The sequence below is a fragment of the Grammomys surdaster genome, unplaced genomic scaffold (assembly GCF_004785775.1).
Source record: "Grammomys surdaster isolate TR1022 unplaced genomic scaffold, NIH_TR_1.0 201, whole genome shotgun sequence".
In the NCBI taxonomy this organism is placed as follows: domain Eukaryota; kingdom Metazoa; phylum Chordata; class Mammalia; order Rodentia; family Muridae; genus Grammomys; species Grammomys surdaster.
In genome coordinates, this window is record NW_021604646.1 from 8,736,329 (window position 1) to 8,757,402 (window position 21,074).

Here is a 21,074-nt window from a genome sequence, read left to right on the forward strand (position 1 = left end):
TGAGTCCCCAATGCTTCCTGCTGAGGGTCCCAAATAAAGGGCCCCATCCCCAGAATGCAACTTGCTGGCTTTGTCACCAAAATGCTGCTTATTGTCTACCACAGTTTGAGTCTGATGTTCCCCAGATACCAAAGGCCATTAACGACTTCAGAGCTTCCAAGCCGGGACAGAAGTCCTCTACTTACAAAAGGAGGTGGTTGTGACTGGAGAGACCCAGAGGCTAGGAGCCAGGTAGGCCTGAGGAGCCTTCCATACAGGAGAACAGAGGAGCTCCCTTCCTGGAGGCGAGGAGAGGGACTTCTGTTACCTTCTGGGAGCCTCAGCTAGGGAGTTCCCATTGCACTGAAGAACAGAACAAAGGGAGCACATGGTGCAATGGGAGAACATTTACAGGATAGACAGGGGTGGAGTGAAGGAAGCATCCTGAACAGAGCAAACACACAAGTTACTGCACAGAAAGGAATGCAGGGAACACACATTGACTCTCCCACCATTCCCTCCCCACAAACACAAGAGTGACATCAGAAAGGCTAAGAGGAAAGTAGAGAACCTGTCCACCACATTCCCAACAGAAGTTATTCATCAAGTGAGGATTAAAGGTGTCTTGCCTCTTTCCCCCTTCTAGCACACACAGCATTTGAAGTCCCTGATGGACAAACATCTGGCAGGTGGCAAGAGAAAGGCCCTCTGGGCTCCCCAACTGTCCCAGTCAGTCAACCTGCCTGAAGGCCAGTTACTGCCTTTTCATTGTGCTCTGCTGTTTTTGCTACCTCTCAAGTGTGAATGGCAGCAAAGGAGGGTTATCCAAGTAGCTCAGAGCTCCTGGGAGCCTGCACCAGGCCCTGAGCCTCCAAGGCCCTGAGTGCCAGCAGATGCAGAGCCAAAGACACACCAGACAAACCGCAACTGATGCTGTGATTTGCACCCAGAGGCGACTCTGTGTTCATTTGCTAAATCTGTCCCAAATGAAGGAGGTCATACAACCTTTTGCCACTAAAAGGCTAGGCCAGGTCTTCTTGGGATCCCCAGAAGGCTACGATACATTTACTTTGATGCTAGATACCCCTTCCAGAGTTGCAACAACCCCTTCCTACTGCAACAAACCAGTGACTATCAATAGCCAGTGTTTTTACCTGCCTCATACCCAAAGGCACAGGCAGCCAGGACCAATGTATGCCAGAGTAATGTTGGGTCTCTGACCATACTACCCCTAAGTATTCAGCAGTATTCAGTCTTGGGGTCTTTACTCAGCTCAGCCTATAGCTAGTCAGTCAATACCACTTTAGCATGGTCAGGGCAACATGCCAGTCTGGGGGCTATTTGTAGCATAGTTTTCAGCAAGCTCCAGGCATGGATGGCAATCTGGAAAAATGGCAATTATGGAAATCTGGCAAGATACATGAAATACCCAATGAACTATGGACAGAGGCTCTGATGCTCAAAGAAAAACATGGGTGTGGAGATTAGGGCAGCAGGAGTTGGCACATTAAGATAAATCAGCCTTGAGGGTTTGGGCCAGGAGCATTTTACTCAACTAGAATAGGCAGTTCTGAAATCCAAAGCAAGAACAAACACACCTTTGTTTTGTCATTTAAATCAGGCAATGCTGGGTACGTGGGAAGACCCACAATTCTTTGCTTAAAATATCCTAAACCTTAGGACTTAAAATGACAGGGCTAAAGCACCATAAGCAGTAACCACAGAACTCCTTCAGGCTCCAGTCTGAGTTTACAGGGTACAGGAGTGGGTCTGCTTTCTGCCTCCAGTGTGAAGACGCTTCCAGCCTTTCAATGAACCTCCCAGCTCAGGAGCTGCAAAACCAGCAGACTTGCTCTATGAGGGTCTCCCAGTTCCACCTCACTGTTCACTTGAAGTTATCCAACTTTACTTAGGAGTTTATTTAAGAGCAGGAAGAAAAAAACTAAGGGGGAAAAAGGTAAAATCAAATTTCCAGGCCCCCAAAAGGTACTGGGTCTCTTAACTCTTACCTCCCCTATGATGTCCCCAGGAGTTAATTATTATGAGATCCCAAGGCAGCCTCTAACCCTGTCTGTTTCAAAACATTCTTGATTTTGCTCAAGACTAGAGTCTCAGCCCTGGAAAACAAGAGATTCCAGAAGCCATTTTCTCCTCATTTCTCCAGGTAAACAATGAAGTCATAAACAATGCATCAGGAAAGGATTTGTTCTCTGAACAAATGAGTGGAGAAATGGCTTAAGCTAATAATCTGCCACAGAGTCATTCAGTCAATGGGCATGCATAACTTCTGGGAACAAGAGAACCTGATGATGTCATGCCTTGCAAACTCAAGTTGTTTTCGCTCTACACAGGCCCAGCACGCCACATGCAGTAGCAGAATCAGCTTATAGAACAAGTGCTGTAATTTGCTTGTGGGAGGTTTGACTCTTCTGGAATAGTACCTCATTCTTCCCACAAAGGTCTCCCCAAATCAAACCCTAACCTGCTGGCCACTGACTACACTACTATCTCAGCAGCTGCTTTTCTTTCCTGTTGGCTTTTGGTTCATGACATGTATGCAGTTCTATATGCAGCCAGACTGCATAAAACAAAGACAAATTCACAATTGACTCTTCTGGAGTGAAAAAGAGACAAGCCACAGAGGCCACAACCAACTCCAGTCTTCTTGCATTGTGATAAAGAAGCCAATTTAAAAAATAAAGTCAGTTGCATGCTACAAAAGTCTGCTCTTGGGGCACATAAGTGAGATACTCCTTGCTCAGATACACTTACAGGGCCTGCTTTCTGTGACTTCATAGAAAAGCTCAGGTTTGGGTCCTACCAACAAGATCAGACCAAAGAAGGAAAATAGAACACAACCTGGAGGACCCTCAGTTAATTCCCTTTATGGATCATGAAATCTATGTCCATTATTGATCCATTAGCCGTTTCTCAAAGGACAAGATATAGAAGTGACTATCCTGTGATAAGAGATTTCTCCTTAGGAACAAAATTCTTTTTGGACAGCCTGTGGGAAAATGTGTTCCTGAAGAGCAGACCTTCCTCAACTGGCTGACTCAGGAGCAAATGCTCATTTTGATATTCCTAGTTTAGTTCAGGGCTATTGGTCCTGTGGGAGAAGTAGGGTCATAACAGACGATAACTACTGCTCAGCGACCAAATGCCCAGAACGCAGATGCCAACTGCTTCCTGTATAAGAGACCGGCAGAATGAGCCCATGAGCTTGCTTTCATGAGTCTTGAAGGTATCGAAGTAGATCAACTAAGTGACAAAGGAGAGAAGTTTAAAAGTTCTTTATGAGAGGGGAGTGTGAAGTCAGCTTTCAGCAGAGCAGAGTGGATGGGCTCACCCATGCTGCACCACCCACGCTGCACCACCCACGCTGCACCATGAGCTCGGTACTTGCTCCTCTTGTATTTCAGCAGTCCCAGCCCATGCGCTGATCCACTACTGGAACTATATGCCAGCAGAGGAATCACCTGGAATTCTGGCTGAGGAATGAGGGGTGGTGTGGGGCTGGATAACCTCAAATGCTACTCAAGAGAACAGCAGCACTTGGTATTCCACCCACAGATCTTACACCACCCAAGATCTTACACCACTCAGGACTATGGTATCTGAGTGAATGGGAGTCCAAAAGGTTTGATTCCTTACTCATAGTGGGTAATATTTTAATCATTTAAATCACATTGGCCAAATTCATACACCTATGTAGCCTCTCATTCCAAAACTGTTGACAACATTTCCCAAGTAAATACACACACACACACACACACACACACACACACACACACACCCCAAAACAAGAAAACAACCTAAAATTTTAAAGGAAAAAAAAAGGAAAAAAATGTTTAAAAGAAATACAAATCAAAGAAATTTATTGGTATTGACAAAAATACATAATACAAAAAACAAAACACAACACAACAGAAACAAAACTGGAAACCCACCCCAGCTGGCCCACGTGCCTAGTGTACTGACAGTGTGCAGTCCCAGGCCCATCAAACACAGCGCTTAATTCATGAGGACCTCCATCTGCACCAGCCTGGCATTAGTGTCCCCAGACGTCCGGTACGGTATCATCCCAGCAAAGGTAATCAGGGCTCTGGCTTGACTTCGGAGTTGCTGAGAGAAAAGGGGTCAAGATAAGAAAACTGGTTAACTGTCAGGTCAGGATGAGGCACTCACTTGGTTCTTCTATGCTGCACATCAGTGTCAGGAACACCTCAGCCTCCACTGTCATATTATTCCAGCTTTATGTCCCTTTAACAAAGGTGCCCAATTCCACAGGTGTCAAAACTTTTGACTGAACAAAGGCTGGAGACTCTGCCAGAAAGCTGCCTCACCTCCACATAGCTGGCTAGTTTCTACACGGCTGGAGCTTTAGAATGCCTGCTCCAGTTTCCTGAGCCTCCCTCTCTCCTAGCTGGCTTCTGTTTATCATATCCACAGGGACCCGTGTGTCTAGTAACCCACAGAGCCCTGGCAGTGCCACCTTGCAGGCTGTGTCCCTGCAACCTGAGCCACTCTTCCCACCTCTTTCTCCCATTCCCTCCTTTTCTCCCTCCAGGACACAGGGCACTTTTCTGAAAACACAGTATTTTATCAAATTTCTGGACTGTTGTAGGGAATAAAAAGAGGGTCCTACAAATTTAAAACTAGATCTTTCTAGTAAGTGAAAAAAGAAAACCTGATTTCTAAGTGATAAATTATTGAACACAGAATAGAGAAATTTAGGAGGGGGTGTACACTAAATTAGATTTAGGGTCCCGTCAGGTGGCATTGAGAGACATTTGGCTCTGGAGACTCACGTCGTCCATAATGAGATGAACCTTCTCATACTAGCAAGCAAGGAAGCAATCCAGATCATACAGAGGAACGGACAGCCAGGATTAAACTTTAAGGCAAACTCCAGGGTCACTATCGCCTGAAGTGTGAAATAAACTGTCAAGTGTATGGAGTCCTTAATGTCCTAACAAAAACAAATCTTACTTTTCGATGAGAGCCCTCGTGGTATTCCCTTCAAGATAAACAAAAACACCAGACTACTGTGCTGACTCAAGCTTCTTTAAATGAGTTCTGGAGAAGGTTAGGCAGAAGCATTTGGCAGCACTTCACACTTTAAATTGAGCAGGCAGCTTTGATAAATACGTTTCTACTCAGTGTCACACCTCTATCTCTCAGAGAAAGTAAAATAACAAATACAGAACAGACCAGGCATAGAGGCACATGCCTTTAATCCCAGTACTTGCGAGGCAGTGGCATGTAGCTCTTTGTGAGTTCAAGGCCAGCCTGGTCTACAAAGTGAGTATCAGGACAGCCAGGACTATGAGTAGAGACACAGCCTCAAAAAGAAGAAGGAGAAGGAGGAGATGGAGGAGGAAGAAGAGGAAGAAGAGGAGGAGGAGGAGGAAGAGGAAGAGAAGGAAGAAGAGGAAGAGGAGGAAGAAGAGGAAGAGGAGGAGGAAGAGGAGGAAGAGGAGGAAGAGAAGGAAGAAGAGGAAGAGGAGGAAGAGGATAAGAGGAAGAGGAGAAGAGGAGGAGGAAGAAGAGGAGGAGGAAGAAGAAGAGGAGGAGAAAGAGGAAGAAGAAGGAAGAGGAAGAGGAATCAAGAAAGCAAGAAAGAATAGAAAAGTATAGAATGGTAGGCTATGTAAAAACTTTTCTCTCTTGCAGTGCTGGGATGAGATGTTAAGAAGTCCTGCACACTATGCAAGTGGTTCTATACTCGGAAGGTCTGCTAAAAGGGCTTCCTCCAGGAGAGGGAAGTGGCTGGCCAGAGCACATCTTGCAGGGGCCTACTGACCTATAAAAACACACAACTGCTCTTTTGCTACAGAGCGGTCCTGCCAAGTGACAGGTCCAGTGAGTGACCTACCAATGGTATATTGAGAACACAGGCTCTAAACTCCCCAGGGGTAGCTGCATCTGGTGTTCAAATGGACCAGCACAATGGCTCTCAACTTTCACTGGGGTTGCATATCAGATATGGTGCATATCAGATATTTACATTATGGTTCATAACTAGAAAAACTACAGGTGTGAAGTAGTAGCAAAAACTATTTCATGGTTGGGGGTCAGAGCTGTAGCACTAAGAACCACTGGACCAGCTGGTTACTCTATGGAGCATTCCCAGACACTGTTCCCTCAAAGAGAGCATTCCTGCCCCTACTCACAGCCACCAGTTCTAACAGGGACAGTGCCTAAGGGGAGAAATGGACAACACACAACTTCAGAGGGAGGAGGCATGATTGTTTAACATATTCAATCCCCCCAAACAAGTTCAGTTAGCAAAGAATGCTCATAAAGACCCATAAAAATACTAGATTAGGCAGTTGGTTCTAGGGGCACAAACATGTAATCCTAACATGCAGGAAGTCTAAGGCAATAGAATCAGGAGTTCAAGACCAGCCTGGGTGGCTAAGACCTTGTCTCCAAAAACTATGAGACACAGCTAAGGGAAAGGCAAGTTAAACAAACTGTGCCCCTAAATAATGACAACAAAAAGCCAGTGATTGATTGCCCTGCCTCTTGGCTTAAATGGAACAAACCAATGGAGTATATGCTATTGAATCCTAGGATCCAAACCAGTAGACTATTTAGCTTAGGTACTGACGGAAGCCCCACAGGAAGTCAGACCCAGCCTCTCACAACCCTTTGAGGAGCCAGCCCTAGCGCAAACAAGTGTTCCCTATGTCAGGTCTCAGTCTCCTCAGTTGTTAGGATGTTAGACAGTTGTTAATGCTGTCTAGTCGTCTCTCAAGGTCTACCGTGAGGCTAAGAGAGGAGAAACAAAGGTTTTCAATAAAAAATGTACTAATCAAGAAAGTAGAATACAGTATTGCTGAAAGTGTTCACCCCTGAGCAAGTCCAAAGTAACCTTGTATGTTAAGATGAACAGATATCCTACGGAACCAATTACGAATCCGCATTTTGTTTGGTTTCCACCCCATCCCTGACCCTAGTTTGAGAACAGCAGCAATCACAGTTTGATTTCCCAGAGCTTCCTGTATAAGGTTTACACTAGTGCTAGGTTCCCAAGTAAAGAGTGGTTGGGATCATGTGGTCAATGAGGACTAGGAAATGGGATTCCAAGCCAGCAAGGGATTCTCAGCAATGTTTCTCAGGAATGCTGGGATCTTACAGAGTCACGGTCTTCGATCACTCGCTGGGGCCTGGTTGCTGAAGATGGACTTGTTCCCTTGAGCCTCTTAAACTGTGTGAACAGGATGTTCATGGTGGCAAGAAGAACTTCCGAGAGGTTGTGCCTGATCTACAGAGAAAAACACCTACATAAGGGAAAGGGACCCAGTGCCCCAGAGGAAGCAACAAGTGGAGGGAGAATGGCCTCTACCCGGTCATGCTTCACCCCACAGCTGCCAATGGAGAACTACAGACACCACAAGGGAACTGGTGGCATCACGATATCCAGAGCATCAGCACATTCCTGGAACTGCTGCTCACTGGCCCTGCCCCCTGCTCCCTTACGGTACTCTGGTGGGGACAGCATGCCAAAAGCACAGGCAGCACCTGTAAGCACAGAGGCTCTGCTGCCAGCACAGTAAGACTAAAGAGTATCTGCATTTACTATTTTGGCTCCCCAGGTCACTGCAACTGCCCACTGCCTCAGGCCTGTCAACTTGTCTTCACTGGGAAGTGTACAGGGACAGAGCTTGGTATACTACTTTAGCCCATGATGCAATACACCTTGTATCTAGGGGGAGGTAAGAAACAACACAATAACAATGACTAATAGCAGACTCCTCCCCTAGTGTGAAGTGATGGTTAGCATTTTGGCTAGCAATCCCATTCCTTCTCACCTCCCCCCCCCCCCCCAACCTTGCTAGGGCTACGGAGACATGCTGCTATGCCTAACTTTTATATTGCCTACTGTCAGGCAGGCAGTGGGCATCCAAACTCAGGTCCTTCTACCTGCCATCGCGCCTTACCCGGTGAGCCACCTTCCAGTTCCAGCCTTTTATTTTAATTTACCCAATAGCTCTGAGAGTTCTAGCTATGACAGCCACCTAGACTGGATTTTTCTAGAATGGGTCCAATTTCAGCTCTCCTGGTAGTCTGTGAGTACATACAATGGGTTCTTGGAGAAGAGGGTTCTGGTTGACCTATGAGTCTGGCTTAATTCTTTCACTGTCTATGTATACCAGAGGATATTTTAACACTTAAGTATTTCTACAGGGTGCATGAGATACATACATCCCTCTTCCCCCAAAGTCTGCCTCAGTATATAAAGTGGAGAGCAACCGAGGAAGACACATCATCTTCTGTGAGCTTCCACACATACCCACACACATGTGCCCATACACATGGAACATATAAAAATATACATCACACATGCATAGATACAATTTAAAAAATAAAGCCTTCAGTTTTGGAAGGGATGGAAACAGAATTCTGTAATGAACAAAGAAAAAGACTTACTTCATCACTGAAGTTTCTGAAGGCAGCCACCCTTTCTTCCACACTTTCCTGATTCAGAGGCACCAACTTCAATCGGTCAATAATCTGTTTCAGACAAGACATCAGCAGGCACATGACACAGCATTATACTTACATTACCCCTCCTCAAAGAAAACCAGTCAGCTTGTTCAAAACGACAGAAAATGCTCATCTTCCTGTACAGAAAAGCTTTGATCCTGACAGTGGTGCATGCCTTTAGCTGCAGCATGAGGGAGGCAGAGGCAGGTGGATCCCTGTGAGTTCAAGGCCAGCCTGGTCTACAGAATGAGTTTCAAGACAGCCAGGGCTACATAGAGAAACTCTGTCTCAAAAAACTAACCAACAAGAAAAACCCAAACCAAAACCCAAACCCCCCAAAACTAAAAAACTCAAAACAATAGTTTTGACCCTAATTTATTAACTTGATTTTTATAATGTCTAGACTCAATTCTAAAATTCAGAGATTCCTTTCAGAAGCCTATTTCTATACTGAAGGAGAGAGAAAAAAAAAAACCGTGCAGGGATGGGGTCAGGGAACAGAAAGATTCCCAGGATCACGCTTGTCTTTGTCATTTAACAGGCATGTTGGTTATAACCTGTACTTCAAACACTCTTGCAGAAACTTACATCAAAGGCCCTGTCAATATGACCACTGTGATACTCGTCAAAAAAGGTGATCAAGTCCAATAGGAGATAGAATGTAGAGTCCACAAACTTATTTGCACTTATTCCCTGAGCCCTGTACCTGAAAGACAAAGAAGAGGGGTACTGAGGGGAACAAGAGGAGAGACGAATTTCCACAGAATCCTAACCTAAATACATCAACCTCCTGAGCTCTCTGGATGGGCACAGGGAGAGTGAGTGGTGGACAGTGTTCATTCTGACTGTGAACAGTAGGCTGACTGACTACCGTGATCTGGCAATACCTTCTTTCAAAATGTCCTTCAGTGATGGTAATGGGGGTTTCTCAGGTTTTGTGGGCACTTTTATAGAATCCACCTTGCACCCACACATTCTAAGTAAAGTATGCTTCTCTAGGATCCACCATCAAATCTGCAGCCAAGTCTTTAGGTGGGAAAAAGAGGACCCCAAGAGCTAGAGAGTCTGAAGGCTAATGCTGCGGACCCTGATTAAGTCAAGAGGCCTCACTTGGTAAAGGGTGTCTTGTGTTGCTGCAGGAAAGCATCTCAAACACAGTCTCCTCTGGAGTCAAGCTGGTTGCTCAGGAACTTTACTGGGGAGCAAGGTGGATTCTATAAAAGTGCCCACAAAACCTGAGAAACCTCCATCACCATCACTGAAGGACATTTTGAAAGAAGGTGAATTAGTGTAACCTCTGGGGTGCTGTCTGCTAGTGCCTAGTGAAGCTGAACACACAGTAGGGCAGACACAGTGACCTAGCACCCTTGGGCCCCACTAAGCAGGCCTGGGCCTTACCGCTCTGCAATGGAGAGGGCCATGTTCTTCAGTCTTTCCTTGTTAGACTGTGGGGCACTGATCTGAGGGACGACAGGGCTCAGCAGCTTGTTCATCAGCTCTAACACCTTGTCAGCATTCTGTTCATGTTTTAAAGATTAAGGAAACAACCAAAGGACAAACTAATTAAGCAAAGTAAAACCAGCAACTTTCTGGAGTGATGAATGGAACTGCTCTCTCTCCTGAGACGGGGGTTGTGTGGACACAGTCATGGACAGGTCACCCAATATATGTTCACCATTCTCATATTTTTCTATGTCCTAATTCGACCTCAACACAACATTTTTAAGTTTAATAAGTCAATCAATCTGTCTGTCTGTTTTTTTCTTTTTCAAAGATTTATTTTATGTATGTGGGTACACTGTTGTTGTCTTCAGACACACCAGAAGAGGGCACCAGATCCCATTACAGATGGTTGTGAGCCACCATGTGGTTGCTGGGAATTGAACTCAGGACCTCCGGAAGAGCAGTCAGTGCTCTTAACCCTGGGCCATCTCTCCAGCCCTAGGAAATCTTTATTTAAAATAGATTTACTTTTATCTTTTTGTGTGAATGTTTTTGCCTGCATGTATGGATGTGCACCATGTATATGCATGGTGCCTGCAGAGACCAGAAAAGGTATCAGATCCTCTGGAACTGCAGTTATGGAGTGCTGTGAGCCACCATGTGCATGCTGGAAACCAAACCCAGATTCTTAGGAAGACCAGCATGAGCCAGCTCTCCAGCCCCAGGACACCTTTCTTTTTACATCACCTAAGTTATCAATACTTATCACATATTCTTAGGGAGATGCATTTAACCCAGGCTCTTGGACGTCATTCTGTTGGCCAGGGTAGAAGGCTACCACGGGGAACCACAGCGGCTTTGACAGTGTCTACAGGAGAGACTTTCATTATGCTGTTATTTGGCCATAGATGCTTTCTGGAGAGTTAGAATTCTGTAAGATGGGAACATCACCCTGACTGAACTGTTAACATGCCACAGACAATGCTTCAGCAGGGACAGTGATAACAAGACAGTGCTGCAAAGCTTGAGCATTTATGGGAAAAGGCTGGCAGAGTTCTCGAGCACAGAGAAGAGAAGAGTGGTGAAAAGGGCACACTTACCTTGGCAAGGTCATACAGCTTGGCTGCTTCCTCAAATAGCCCTTTATTTTCTGCCACGGAAGCAACTTTGTTGATAATAGGTTTTGTGTCACTGGTAAACTTATCTATGACTCCAGGCTGACAAGACAAATACCAAGGGGGAGGAAAAGACTCAACATCCAGCAGCAACTATGTCATAGAGCATGTAAACTGGAAACGCTTGCCCTAGTCAGCACGTTTTCCATCTGCCAGACTTGAGCTCTCCTGAAGACACAAGGCCCCACGCCATAACCATGGAAAGAAAGACAGGGCACGCTAATGGAAGTTAAGGGCACTGTGGAGTCGGTATAGCACATTAGTGGTTTCTGAGTGTTTTTCCAAAATGACTAAGAGTAGGTAAAACTATTAGTGACTTTAAATTTGCTGGCAAGCAGGATGTTATGACAAAATACTTTCAGGACTTTTAATTTGCTTTCTAAGACAGATGTTGACCAAATATGCAGAGAGTGGTAGTGAGGACTTTGAAAAAAGTCTCCATCACCACTCACTAGTAGGTACATGATCAGGAGAGTCTGACAGGCCCCAGGACATACAGGGAGGGAAAATGGACTGTGCAACACTGTGCTTAGCCGTGCTAATGCTCCGTCAGGGCTGGACCAAATCCCAGTGACTTGCCCTTCAATCAATGAAATATATGTTCAGATTCCAGCTGTGTGGTCTTAAAGAAAATAATCAGCCACTTTTATTTCTGCTTCTTCATTTGTGATACAAAATATAATGGTTCTTACTTTGTTGGTGGTTGTCCTGAGTCAGACACTGCACACAAAGCACTTGGCGCAGTGGCCAAGAAGATGGGCTACCATTATCAGTACTATCAGGCCCTCATCTGGGCCAAACCATGCAGTTTACAAAGGAAAGTGAGTAGCTGTGGGCACAGAGGGGAGCCAGGGTCAGAACTAGGCCCTGACACAGGGCTTCTGCCCTTCTCTTACGTGCTCCATAGCATGGCACGTCCTAGAGGAACCGCTAAGGCTCCTGGGAGATGGCATTTCAGGGTTGGCAGGGAGTTCTGAGTACTCGGGGATGGCCTTGTGAGAGAGGTGACATACATTTCTAACTTTTCCATCTGGAGAGAGTAGGCCGAGTAAGCACTGATGTTTTTTTTTTCTTCATGTTTTCTGAGTCAAAAATATAGCCATCTCAGCTTTAAGGAAAACAGCAGGCACATTTTGAACATATGAAAACACTAATTACAAATTTATAAATTTTAAAGAAAGAAAAATGTGTGTAAAACTAAGGCTATCCGTTGGGCTTATAATTCCATCCTTCTATTTGTTACAATTCCTGTATCCAGTACAGGATAACTATATTCTGACAATCGAGGATACATTTAACTTACCTTTCTACTTCCATCATTCTCTAGTTTCCCAAGAATCATATCGAACTGTGGGGAAAAAGGTTTATCAGCTTACTGGTCAAGAAAATAAACATAACACACCATTCCTTAGGGAAAAGGGCATAGGAGAGGTCTCTCAGAGCTAGACTGAGATCAATATTGTCACTGTAAGAAACCAAAGCAAGCACCACTGTCTCCCCCTCTAGGCCACGGATAACACAGTCACACAGAGTAGAACAAGAACACACTGAAAATTCCAGCCAGGGTGATAAGAAAGCTGGCCTACCTCTCGACTTTCTATCACAAGCTCGCTCACACAGCGAAGAAACATGTTTTCTCCTTGACTGTCTTTCTCGTCCCTATAAAAGCACAGGAGCAGCTTGGGTGATTTGTGGTTTGGATGCAGACAGAGTCTCTAACAGTCATTGTCAGATGGACAAATAAAAGCTAGCCAAGTAAAAAAGCAAAAGCAGGCTTCACCTGAGGAAGTAAAAGTACTGCAGGGCCTCTCTCGGGTCTGTGGACTCAAACTTGCGGGTGTAGAGCATAAGCAGGCGCACGAAGTTCAGCCGTCGCATGCAGGGAGGGTCACCAGGCTCGTGACTGACTGTGCATGGGAAGAGAGGGGCTCCTCAGACACCCACCCACAACCCAGGACCCATGGGAATCGAAAGTATAGGCCAAGAACTGTGACTGCTGTAGCACAGTTCCCATTTCCTAGTGTGCCCTCACCACTGGCTTCACTTTCCTTTGTAGACAGTGCATAATGTCTCTATGGTGAATGGCTAGCATGATGGCCGTTACAGGAAATGACTATGTATCTGACCATCATGGCTCATGTACTGGGGAAAATGTGCTGACCCAGTTAGTCACATTTACCGGGCTCTCTACCTGTCTCTCCCACCTGGGTAGGCAAGTAGATAGGTGGCTAGCTGGTGTCTCCAAGGTCTTTAAGCCAGATCCCTAATGAATATCATACTCATGACTCATGGAATGGCTTTACCTGGCCACAAAGCTAGTGTCTGGCATCACTCTTTAATATTCCAGGAAATGTCAAGGGGTTAAAACAGGCATTCTAACACTAATAGAAAAGCTCAAGTACCTACAATGCTCTAAAATGACCTAAATCCGGAGTGTCTGCCATTTCACCACTATGACCACTGTGGATGGTGTGCTGTGGTCACATCCATGCCAGCTAAGACATAAATACTCACGGAGCTGAGCACTCTGCCCAGAGGACTTTAAAAGCAGCTTTAACTCAAACAACACCAGGGCCACATGGACAGCATGGCAGCGCAGCCGCTCCATGCGGAAGAGAAAGGCAATGGCAGCTTCAAACTGTGCAGTCAGAAACAGCACTTGGAAGTAGAGGAAGGGCTGCTGGTTCACCGTGAAGTGGGACTCGCCTGCAGGAGAGGAGGTAAAACCTACTCAGAAGGAAGCTGTCACCAGCTGTCTGACCCTGGGTATCTACTGACCATGTTGGGTGGAAAGAAAACAGCAACATGAGCCTAAAGTAACTGAAGGGACCCTGGGCACAAGAAACTACGTGAAATACGACCCGAGCCAGGCACAGTGGTGCAGGCCTCTAATACTTTTAGCCACAGCAACAGAAAGACAGAGATAGGTGGATCTCTGTGGACTCAAGGCCATTCTGGCCTACAAACTGAGTTCCATAAACGCCAGAGAAAAACCTTGGCTTAAAAAAATAAGACAAAAGACCCAGTTTCTCTACCTTCTCTAGGCCTCACTTATGGTTGGCAAGCAGGGTCCTATTATAAAAATCTAAGCTGTTTGCATTAGAGAGGAGAGAAACAGTTAAATATATTGAAGTGACAGTTATCTTCAATATACATGGAGATAGAGAGTGTAAGGCTCAAGTACACTCAGGATTCCCAGAATCCTGAGCTCAGCAACAGCAGCTGTAGTCACAGACCCTACATTTCCTACAACTGTTCAACAAAGAGGAGGTCAAAGGGAAAACCTGCGCCTCTCCTTTGTAAGCAGATATGACCACCAGCAAGACCTACAAGGGAGCAAGTAAGGCCTCATTCACATCTCTCCCAAGCAAGGACTAGAAAAATGTTTATGGTCTATGACCACCGAAGTCACAGTTTTCTTTTTAATTTGGTGGTATCAGAGATCGATCAAACTCAAGGTCTCTGGAACGTCAGGCAAGTACTTCAGACTGAGCTACAGCCCCAGACCCTTTTAATCTTATTCTTAGACAAGTTGCCCAGGCTGGCCTTGAACTCAGGATATTCCTGCCTCAGTCTCTCAAGTATCCAAGTGATGCATATTTCTTTTGGTGTTTTGTTGTTGTTGTTTGTTTTTTCAAGACAGGGTTTCTCTGTAGCCCTGGCTGTCCTGGAACTCACTCTGTAGACCAGGCTGGCCTCGAAGTCAGAAATCCACCTGCCTCTGCCTCCCAAGTGCTGGGATTAAAGGTGTGAGCCACCACTTGCCCAGCTATGATACATATTTCTTAATGCATAATGGTCTGTACCTGATTGAAAATGGTAAGCCATATGTCCCAAAAGGAGATTGCAATTGTCCAGGATCTTACCATAGTCTTCTAGCAGCTGTTTCTGGAACTGTGAGAGAGTGAGCCTGTCTTGTGGTGAGCTGGTGCCGTCATCATCAAAACACACCTGGTTCAACTAAATCGCCAAAGGAAACAAACACACTGGTACAAACTACATCCTCAACCACATGTAGAGCTGGAGGCTGCATGACACACTGTGGTTCTTGGGGCTGGGCTGTATTTTAATAGAGCATGACTGAGGCCCTAAACTCCATCCCTAGCAATGCAAAGGGGAAGGGAAGTGGGGGGGCGAGGAGCAAAGGAAAGAAGAAAAAGAAAGCTAACTGTGTAGTTATAGTTGGGAATTACACAATAAAAAACCAGGGATTTTTAGACACAAAATTCACTGGCCCTGTCCTGAGCACCACACAAACTTCATGTATTATGAGGGAAGAGTGTAGAGAAATTGGACAGGCAAAGGATGTTGTACCTACTTTTAACCACAGGTAGTCCTCAGTCTTGTCTGCTACTTCGCTCTGGTTGTCAGTGATGTCACATCTCCCAATGATACAATACACAGCTCGCTTGTAGGGGTCTGTGTTGTTCCTGAGGGCTCGGCGGTAATGAAGCCGGAGTTTGTTCTCAGTAGTTGGAGACAATCTGTAGTAGACACAGAGAGAGAGAGAGACAGACTCAGCAAAGATTCTCAAAGGTGAAGTGCAAGCCTGCCCAGAACAGTCTGGAAACTCCTTCATCCTGAGCACAAGGCCTGTCTGCCTCAGCCACCACTTTCCCTGACTTCTAACTTCTGGCACCATATCCTTTTGCCCATCCATCGGCCTTCTCCAGTCCTGAGACCTCCTTAGGAAGATGGGGAATTCTATGGATCAGTATTCTACCCCACTCCAGCTTCCCTCAAGCACTGACAGACAGGTCCTTCCCTAATCATCTTGCTGTTGGTGTTTATCTGAATGTAAATGTGTGTGCAGTAGAGGGTAGAGGTCAACCTTTCATGCCACTCTTCAGGTGGTGTTTTTTGATACAGTATCTCTTATCAGTCTGGAGCTTGTCAATTAGGTTAGGCTGACTTGCCAGAGCCCCAGAAATCCTTCTTTCCTTGCCTCACCAGTGCTGAGATCACAAGCTAGTGCTAGTAGCATGCCTAACAAGGATTCTGGAATTGAGCTCAGGCTTGCAACAGCAAGAACTTTTCCCTACTGAGACTGCTCTCCAACCTCATCCTTCAACTGTCGTAAACCCTTGGGCCTCCACATCCCTTATTCACACGGGCTCACCTCCCAAATAATAGACTTGCATCCCAATCTTTGGCTCAGGGCTGCCTCTCCCCCAGTAGTGATCGAACACAGGCCTCTATGCATGCTGGGCAAGCAGATGCTCTACTTCTGAGCTAATCTTCAGCCCTAACCCTACTTAAACTATACGAGCAAATTCAGAGGCTTGCAATCTGAGACAAGCTCTTAAAGTGGCAGTATTACCCCTCGAGCATTTGCTTTCCACAGGGATCACTGGAGTGAGCCTCACATCTCCTCTATACGTGCACATATATACAAACTGGGTTTCAGCCTCACATCTCCTCTATACGTGCACATATATACAAACTGGGTTTCAGCCTCACATCTCCTCTATACGTGCACATATATACAAACTGGGTTTCAATATGAACATGTGTCCAATGGCATAGGCACAATCCCAACGGCTGCTTCTCTTCTCAAGGCTGTGGTAAACATCTCAAGGCTAATTTCAGACTGAGTAAATTCTAGCTCTAACTTGAGTCATAGAGTACACAGTATACACATTCACATGGACCGAACAAAAAATATTTGTATTTAACAAAGTGACTAACACAAAAAGTCCCATTTTATTTCAGTTATTATTTAGTTGGTTAAACACAAGGCATCAAAATATAGTCTAGGATACCTTTGAACTCACAACCTGATGTCTCAGACTCCTGACTGCTGGGATTATAAGTACACGCCAACACTCTTGGCCAAAAAGTTGTATTTTATAAAGCAATAAATCTTAACCTAGAGTGTGTTCCACGCAGTCCTCTAGGACTCACTGGACAGGAAACTCACTAACTGCAGTCTACAGCTGCAGTGAAGCCTCGCGCTCCGTACCTTCTATCCTTGCTGTTCATGTACTCCTGGAACCAGGTTTTAAATTCTCCCAGCTGGTGCTGGGCTCGACTGACGACTTGTGATGCAGCAAGCAGGTCTCCACAGCGCATGCAGTAATAAATTAATGCCCAGACTGGATGGCCTTCTACCTCTCCATCCTAAAAGACAAAAGTACAGTCAAACAAACAAAAGCTAACTAACAACTTTCTGATGTGTGGACACCAAGCTAAGGGCACTTAGTTCCCACCATAAGCCCATGAATTAAGAGCCACTGACTGTATCCTACTCCCTGTATTTTGCAAACACAGAGTTGTCCAGGGACAACTGGGAGTGGCAATGTAGTATGGATCTGGAGTTACTGTGATGCCAACAGAGCCCACCTGTGCTTTCTCTCTTAGCCAGCAATGATGGGATCACCTTCTTTGATTTTGACAAAACAAGGGCTAAAGATGTCACTGACCAATGAGAGCCACTCATTCACTTGAACTTATAGAAGAAACTGCTACTGAACATCCCTTGTGCCTCCAAATGTTTGACTGTCTGGATATCAAGAGCTTCGAGGTGACTGTCTTACCCTCCCAACAATGTGACCACCCACCCACTTGTTACATGTCCATGTAGCAGGCCTGGGCTTGTCCTGGGCTTCATCAATTCTTTCAGAACTCTTGGCACTCCCTTCTGTAGCAGAAGCTTCACAGACTTGGCATCGCATGGTGTCACGTGCCCTTTTCAATGCGTTTAAACTATTCGAGTCCCAATGCTCAGTCTTGGTGCTCAAGGCCTTTCTTTACCAGCTAATCTAGAACTTGCTAAGCCCTACCACATGCCTACTACTCCAGATACTTTGCTTTCTCTGTTGTTTTCCACACTGTTCTCCCTTCCTGGGACAGCTGTCCAGAGTCCTACTGAAGGTGAACCTCTGCTCTTTAAGAGTAAGTATGACCTTTTATGAAGCTAGCATCTTTTATATCCCCAAACTTTTGGCATAAAGCTCCAGTTTAGCATGTACATTCTATAAGACACTGTAAAATAATCCCCCGCCTGTAAGGCAGGCAGGCAGAGGGACTAAATCATACCCAATGCCACTCTTTTAGCTGTTTTGCTTTAAACTTCAGACATATCCCTCACTTTGTGCCTTACACCCACATGTAAGTTTCTGAGAGTCCTTTTAGCTTAACTTTTAAAACTCATCTGAGACCTGATGCTGGCACATCTCCTGGCTCTACTCAGGATTCCTGCATGACTGGTTTCCAAAGGGTCCCTGTGAAACAGCCCCACCCCCTCATCCCTGGCCTCTTTACCACATAGAACTCCTTTCAACTAAGAATGTGTAAGATCAACTAGTGGCTCCAGAATGCGTCTGACCATGCAGAGGTGTCTAGTACCTGGAGTCCTGGTGAGGGAGCTGGCAGTTTAAGGTTTAGAAAACTTCGGACCAGCTGGTAAGTCCCAGGCACACCGCCCAGCTGGGCCTGATGCAGGTTCCCAAAGACAGTCACGAGGGTGTAATTCTTATAACTGGAAAAATTTTAAAAGGAAAAATTGGTAAAGGTCGACAAAGTGTATTACACACATCTATGTCCATGTTCAGAACACCAGACTGAATTCTACAGGTAAGGGCTGGTTTTAAATTTCATACAGAAAAGGAAACACCTATGCAATGAAGCAATTCCATTCTTATCATTGTATAGATTTTCACTACAGATAACCCAGATAATTCCTAGTGGAGTACAGCTGAGGATTTCAAATACTTTAAGAGTGGACTCTAATGCTCTAATGGGCTTGCTAAAAACAAAACAAAACAAAACACCTTATTTTAAAGAATTTCAAATCAATTCCATGAGAAGTCAGAATTGTCCAGTGAATTCCATCCTACCCTTTACCTAGATTAGCAGGTTCTGACATTCGTATGCACTTCCTATCTGTACAATTCCTATCACACATCCAAACACACAATTTTGTTTATTCCCAGAAGCATTTAAAAATGTTATAAAAAGATAATTAAGGCTGTGCGGTGGTGGCGCACACCTTTAATCCCAGCACTTGGGAGGCAGAGGCAGGAAGATTGCTGAGTTCGAGGCCAGTCTAGTCTACAGAGTGAGTTCCAGGACAGCCAGGGCTACACAGAAAAACCCTGTCTCGAAAAAACAAAAACAAACAAAGAAAGAAAGATAATTAAGTTACCTGACCTACCAACATTTCAGCCATGTACCTTCTAAGAGCCAGGACATTTTCCCACCTAACCCAAATACCATTATGACAACCAGAAACTGAATATTAACAAACTACTATCTAAAGCACAGGCTACTGTCAAGTTTTATAATAATGGATTTGACCTGACTCCTATGCTCATATTCACGATCCATCCGACCCTACTTCTGTTTGTTTGAGACAGGGTCTTACTCTGTGGTTCTGGCAGTTCTGAAACTGGGGAGAAGGGGGGACACTTTGTACTCATAGTGATCCTTCTGCCTCAGTCTCCTGAGTGCTAGAATTACAGACCCAATAGTTTGCTTTCTTTCTAAATCCCAGACTCAACTTATAAAATCCAAGGTGAGAAACTGCCCCACTTCCACTCTTGAGTCCAGGGAGCTCTTGCACCTTTCTGCCTTTCATGACACCCACCTCTTTAGAGAACCAAGAGGAGCTGTCTGACGGAATGCATCACAAGCTACATCATTTCTATGTGACTCAGCTCAGGCTTAAGATTTTGTTACCTGGTAACTAACTCTTCGCACACAATGAGGGTCTTAGAATCAGTCTGCTACTGGCAGCTACTACATACCATTCTCTTGGCTACTAAGCACTGACCAGATCTTTCTAGTAGAACAGTCCACTTTAACATAAGACTTTTCTCTGATTACTCGAGATTGTGTCTGTGTGGCTAGTCTGTTCACTGTCAACCTAACACTTTTAGCTCCCATTGGCAGTTCATGCTGAACCATTATTACAGCGGTGACTACAAACGTTATCGTTCCAGCGTCATTGTCCTACTTCATACCATGTTTCTTTATAAGTGCTTCTACTACAGTATTAGTCCACACTATAGTCAGAATCTTCTAAACATGTTCTGACTGCCTCAAAAGGCCAGGAATCCCACGAGCACTAAGACTGCAATGTCAAGTTAGATGCTGTGAGCAAGTGAGGTGAGAGAGGGAGAAAAGACGGAGAACAGACTCAAAGGCCAATTTCAGAGAACAAATTATAAAGTTTGATGCATTAGAAATAATGGTGTTTAAGAATTAAAAATGAACTATGCAAAACTATGTATCATATATATCTAGATTGCAGCAGTACAAAAGATAAAATTAAACTAAATATTCATGACTAAAGGGGAAGGATGCTAAGAGGAGGCAAAGGAGCCTCTGGGTGTGAGAAATGAGGACCTCTCTTCTTTTCAGCACTTTCCAAAATTTCTATAGAAAGCATGTATAATGGAAAAGAAGCACAACGTAATTTAATAAACACATTGCCCCCACCATTCCAAGTATTTAAATGCATGAGAGGACAGAGTTCTATGTAGTAGCCAGAACAAACATATCCCCACTACCTCTTCCAACTTGCAATAAGACATTTGTGCTGGCAAGATCCTAATTTAAAGAATCCCAAAACTCTTGAGAACCAAGACAAATATATCTTATCTCAAGCCTTGGAACATAGAAGGGACAGATCAAGCCTGTATTTTCTCAAGATTTTTGGCCTGATATCTAAAAACATAGTAGGAACTATGTCTACTTTACCATCTGGTGGATTATGCAACTTGAAACGTTACGTGTATACTGTCAGCAGAAAAGCATCTGCAGAACTGTAACCCTGAGATAGCTATTCTAAATAGGTAATAAAGAAGTGTTGGAAAGGATGCTGTCAGAGAGTAATGCTACTCAAGAGATAGAGGAAAGGCTTTATTGACTGGACAAGTGCTTCAAGAGAGCTCTAAAAGTCTAGTCAGAGAATGGCCAATGAAAAAATAACTAAACTCTGGGCTGAAGAAAAGGATCAGCTGTTAAGAGAACTTATTG

At 44.9% G+C, this 21,074-nt stretch overlaps 1 protein-coding gene across 1 annotated transcript in view; it reads right to left on the bottom strand.

Moving 5' to 3' along the window:
- Positions 1-3,829: 3,829 nt before the first annotated feature.
- Nup93 (nucleoporin 93) overlaps positions 3,830-21,074 on the bottom strand; it is a 100,063-nt gene continuing 82,818 nt past the window's right edge. The window contains exons 9-22 of the mRNA XM_028770362.1: positions 18,441-18,573; positions 17,056-17,213; positions 15,412-15,577; positions 14,960-15,053; positions 13,608-13,799; positions 12,874-13,000; positions 12,680-12,752; positions 12,397-12,441; positions 11,019-11,135; positions 9,874-9,992; positions 9,064-9,181; positions 8,419-8,502; positions 7,124-7,252; positions 3,830-4,104 (exon numbers count right to left, since the gene is read on the bottom strand). Of these exons, the coding sequence (XP_028626195.1) occupies positions 3,994-4,104; positions 7,124-7,252; positions 8,419-8,502; positions 9,064-9,181; positions 9,874-9,992; positions 11,019-11,135; positions 12,397-12,441; positions 12,680-12,752; positions 12,874-13,000; positions 13,608-13,799; positions 14,960-15,053; positions 15,412-15,577; positions 17,056-17,213; positions 18,441-18,573 (1,666 nt within the window). The 3' untranslated portion in view covers positions 3,830-3,993. The remainder of the gene's footprint in view (positions 4,105-7,123; positions 7,253-8,418; positions 8,503-9,063; positions 9,182-9,873; positions 9,993-11,018; positions 11,136-12,396; positions 12,442-12,679; positions 12,753-12,873; positions 13,001-13,607; positions 13,800-14,959; positions 15,054-15,411; positions 15,578-17,055; positions 17,214-18,440; positions 18,574-21,074) is intronic.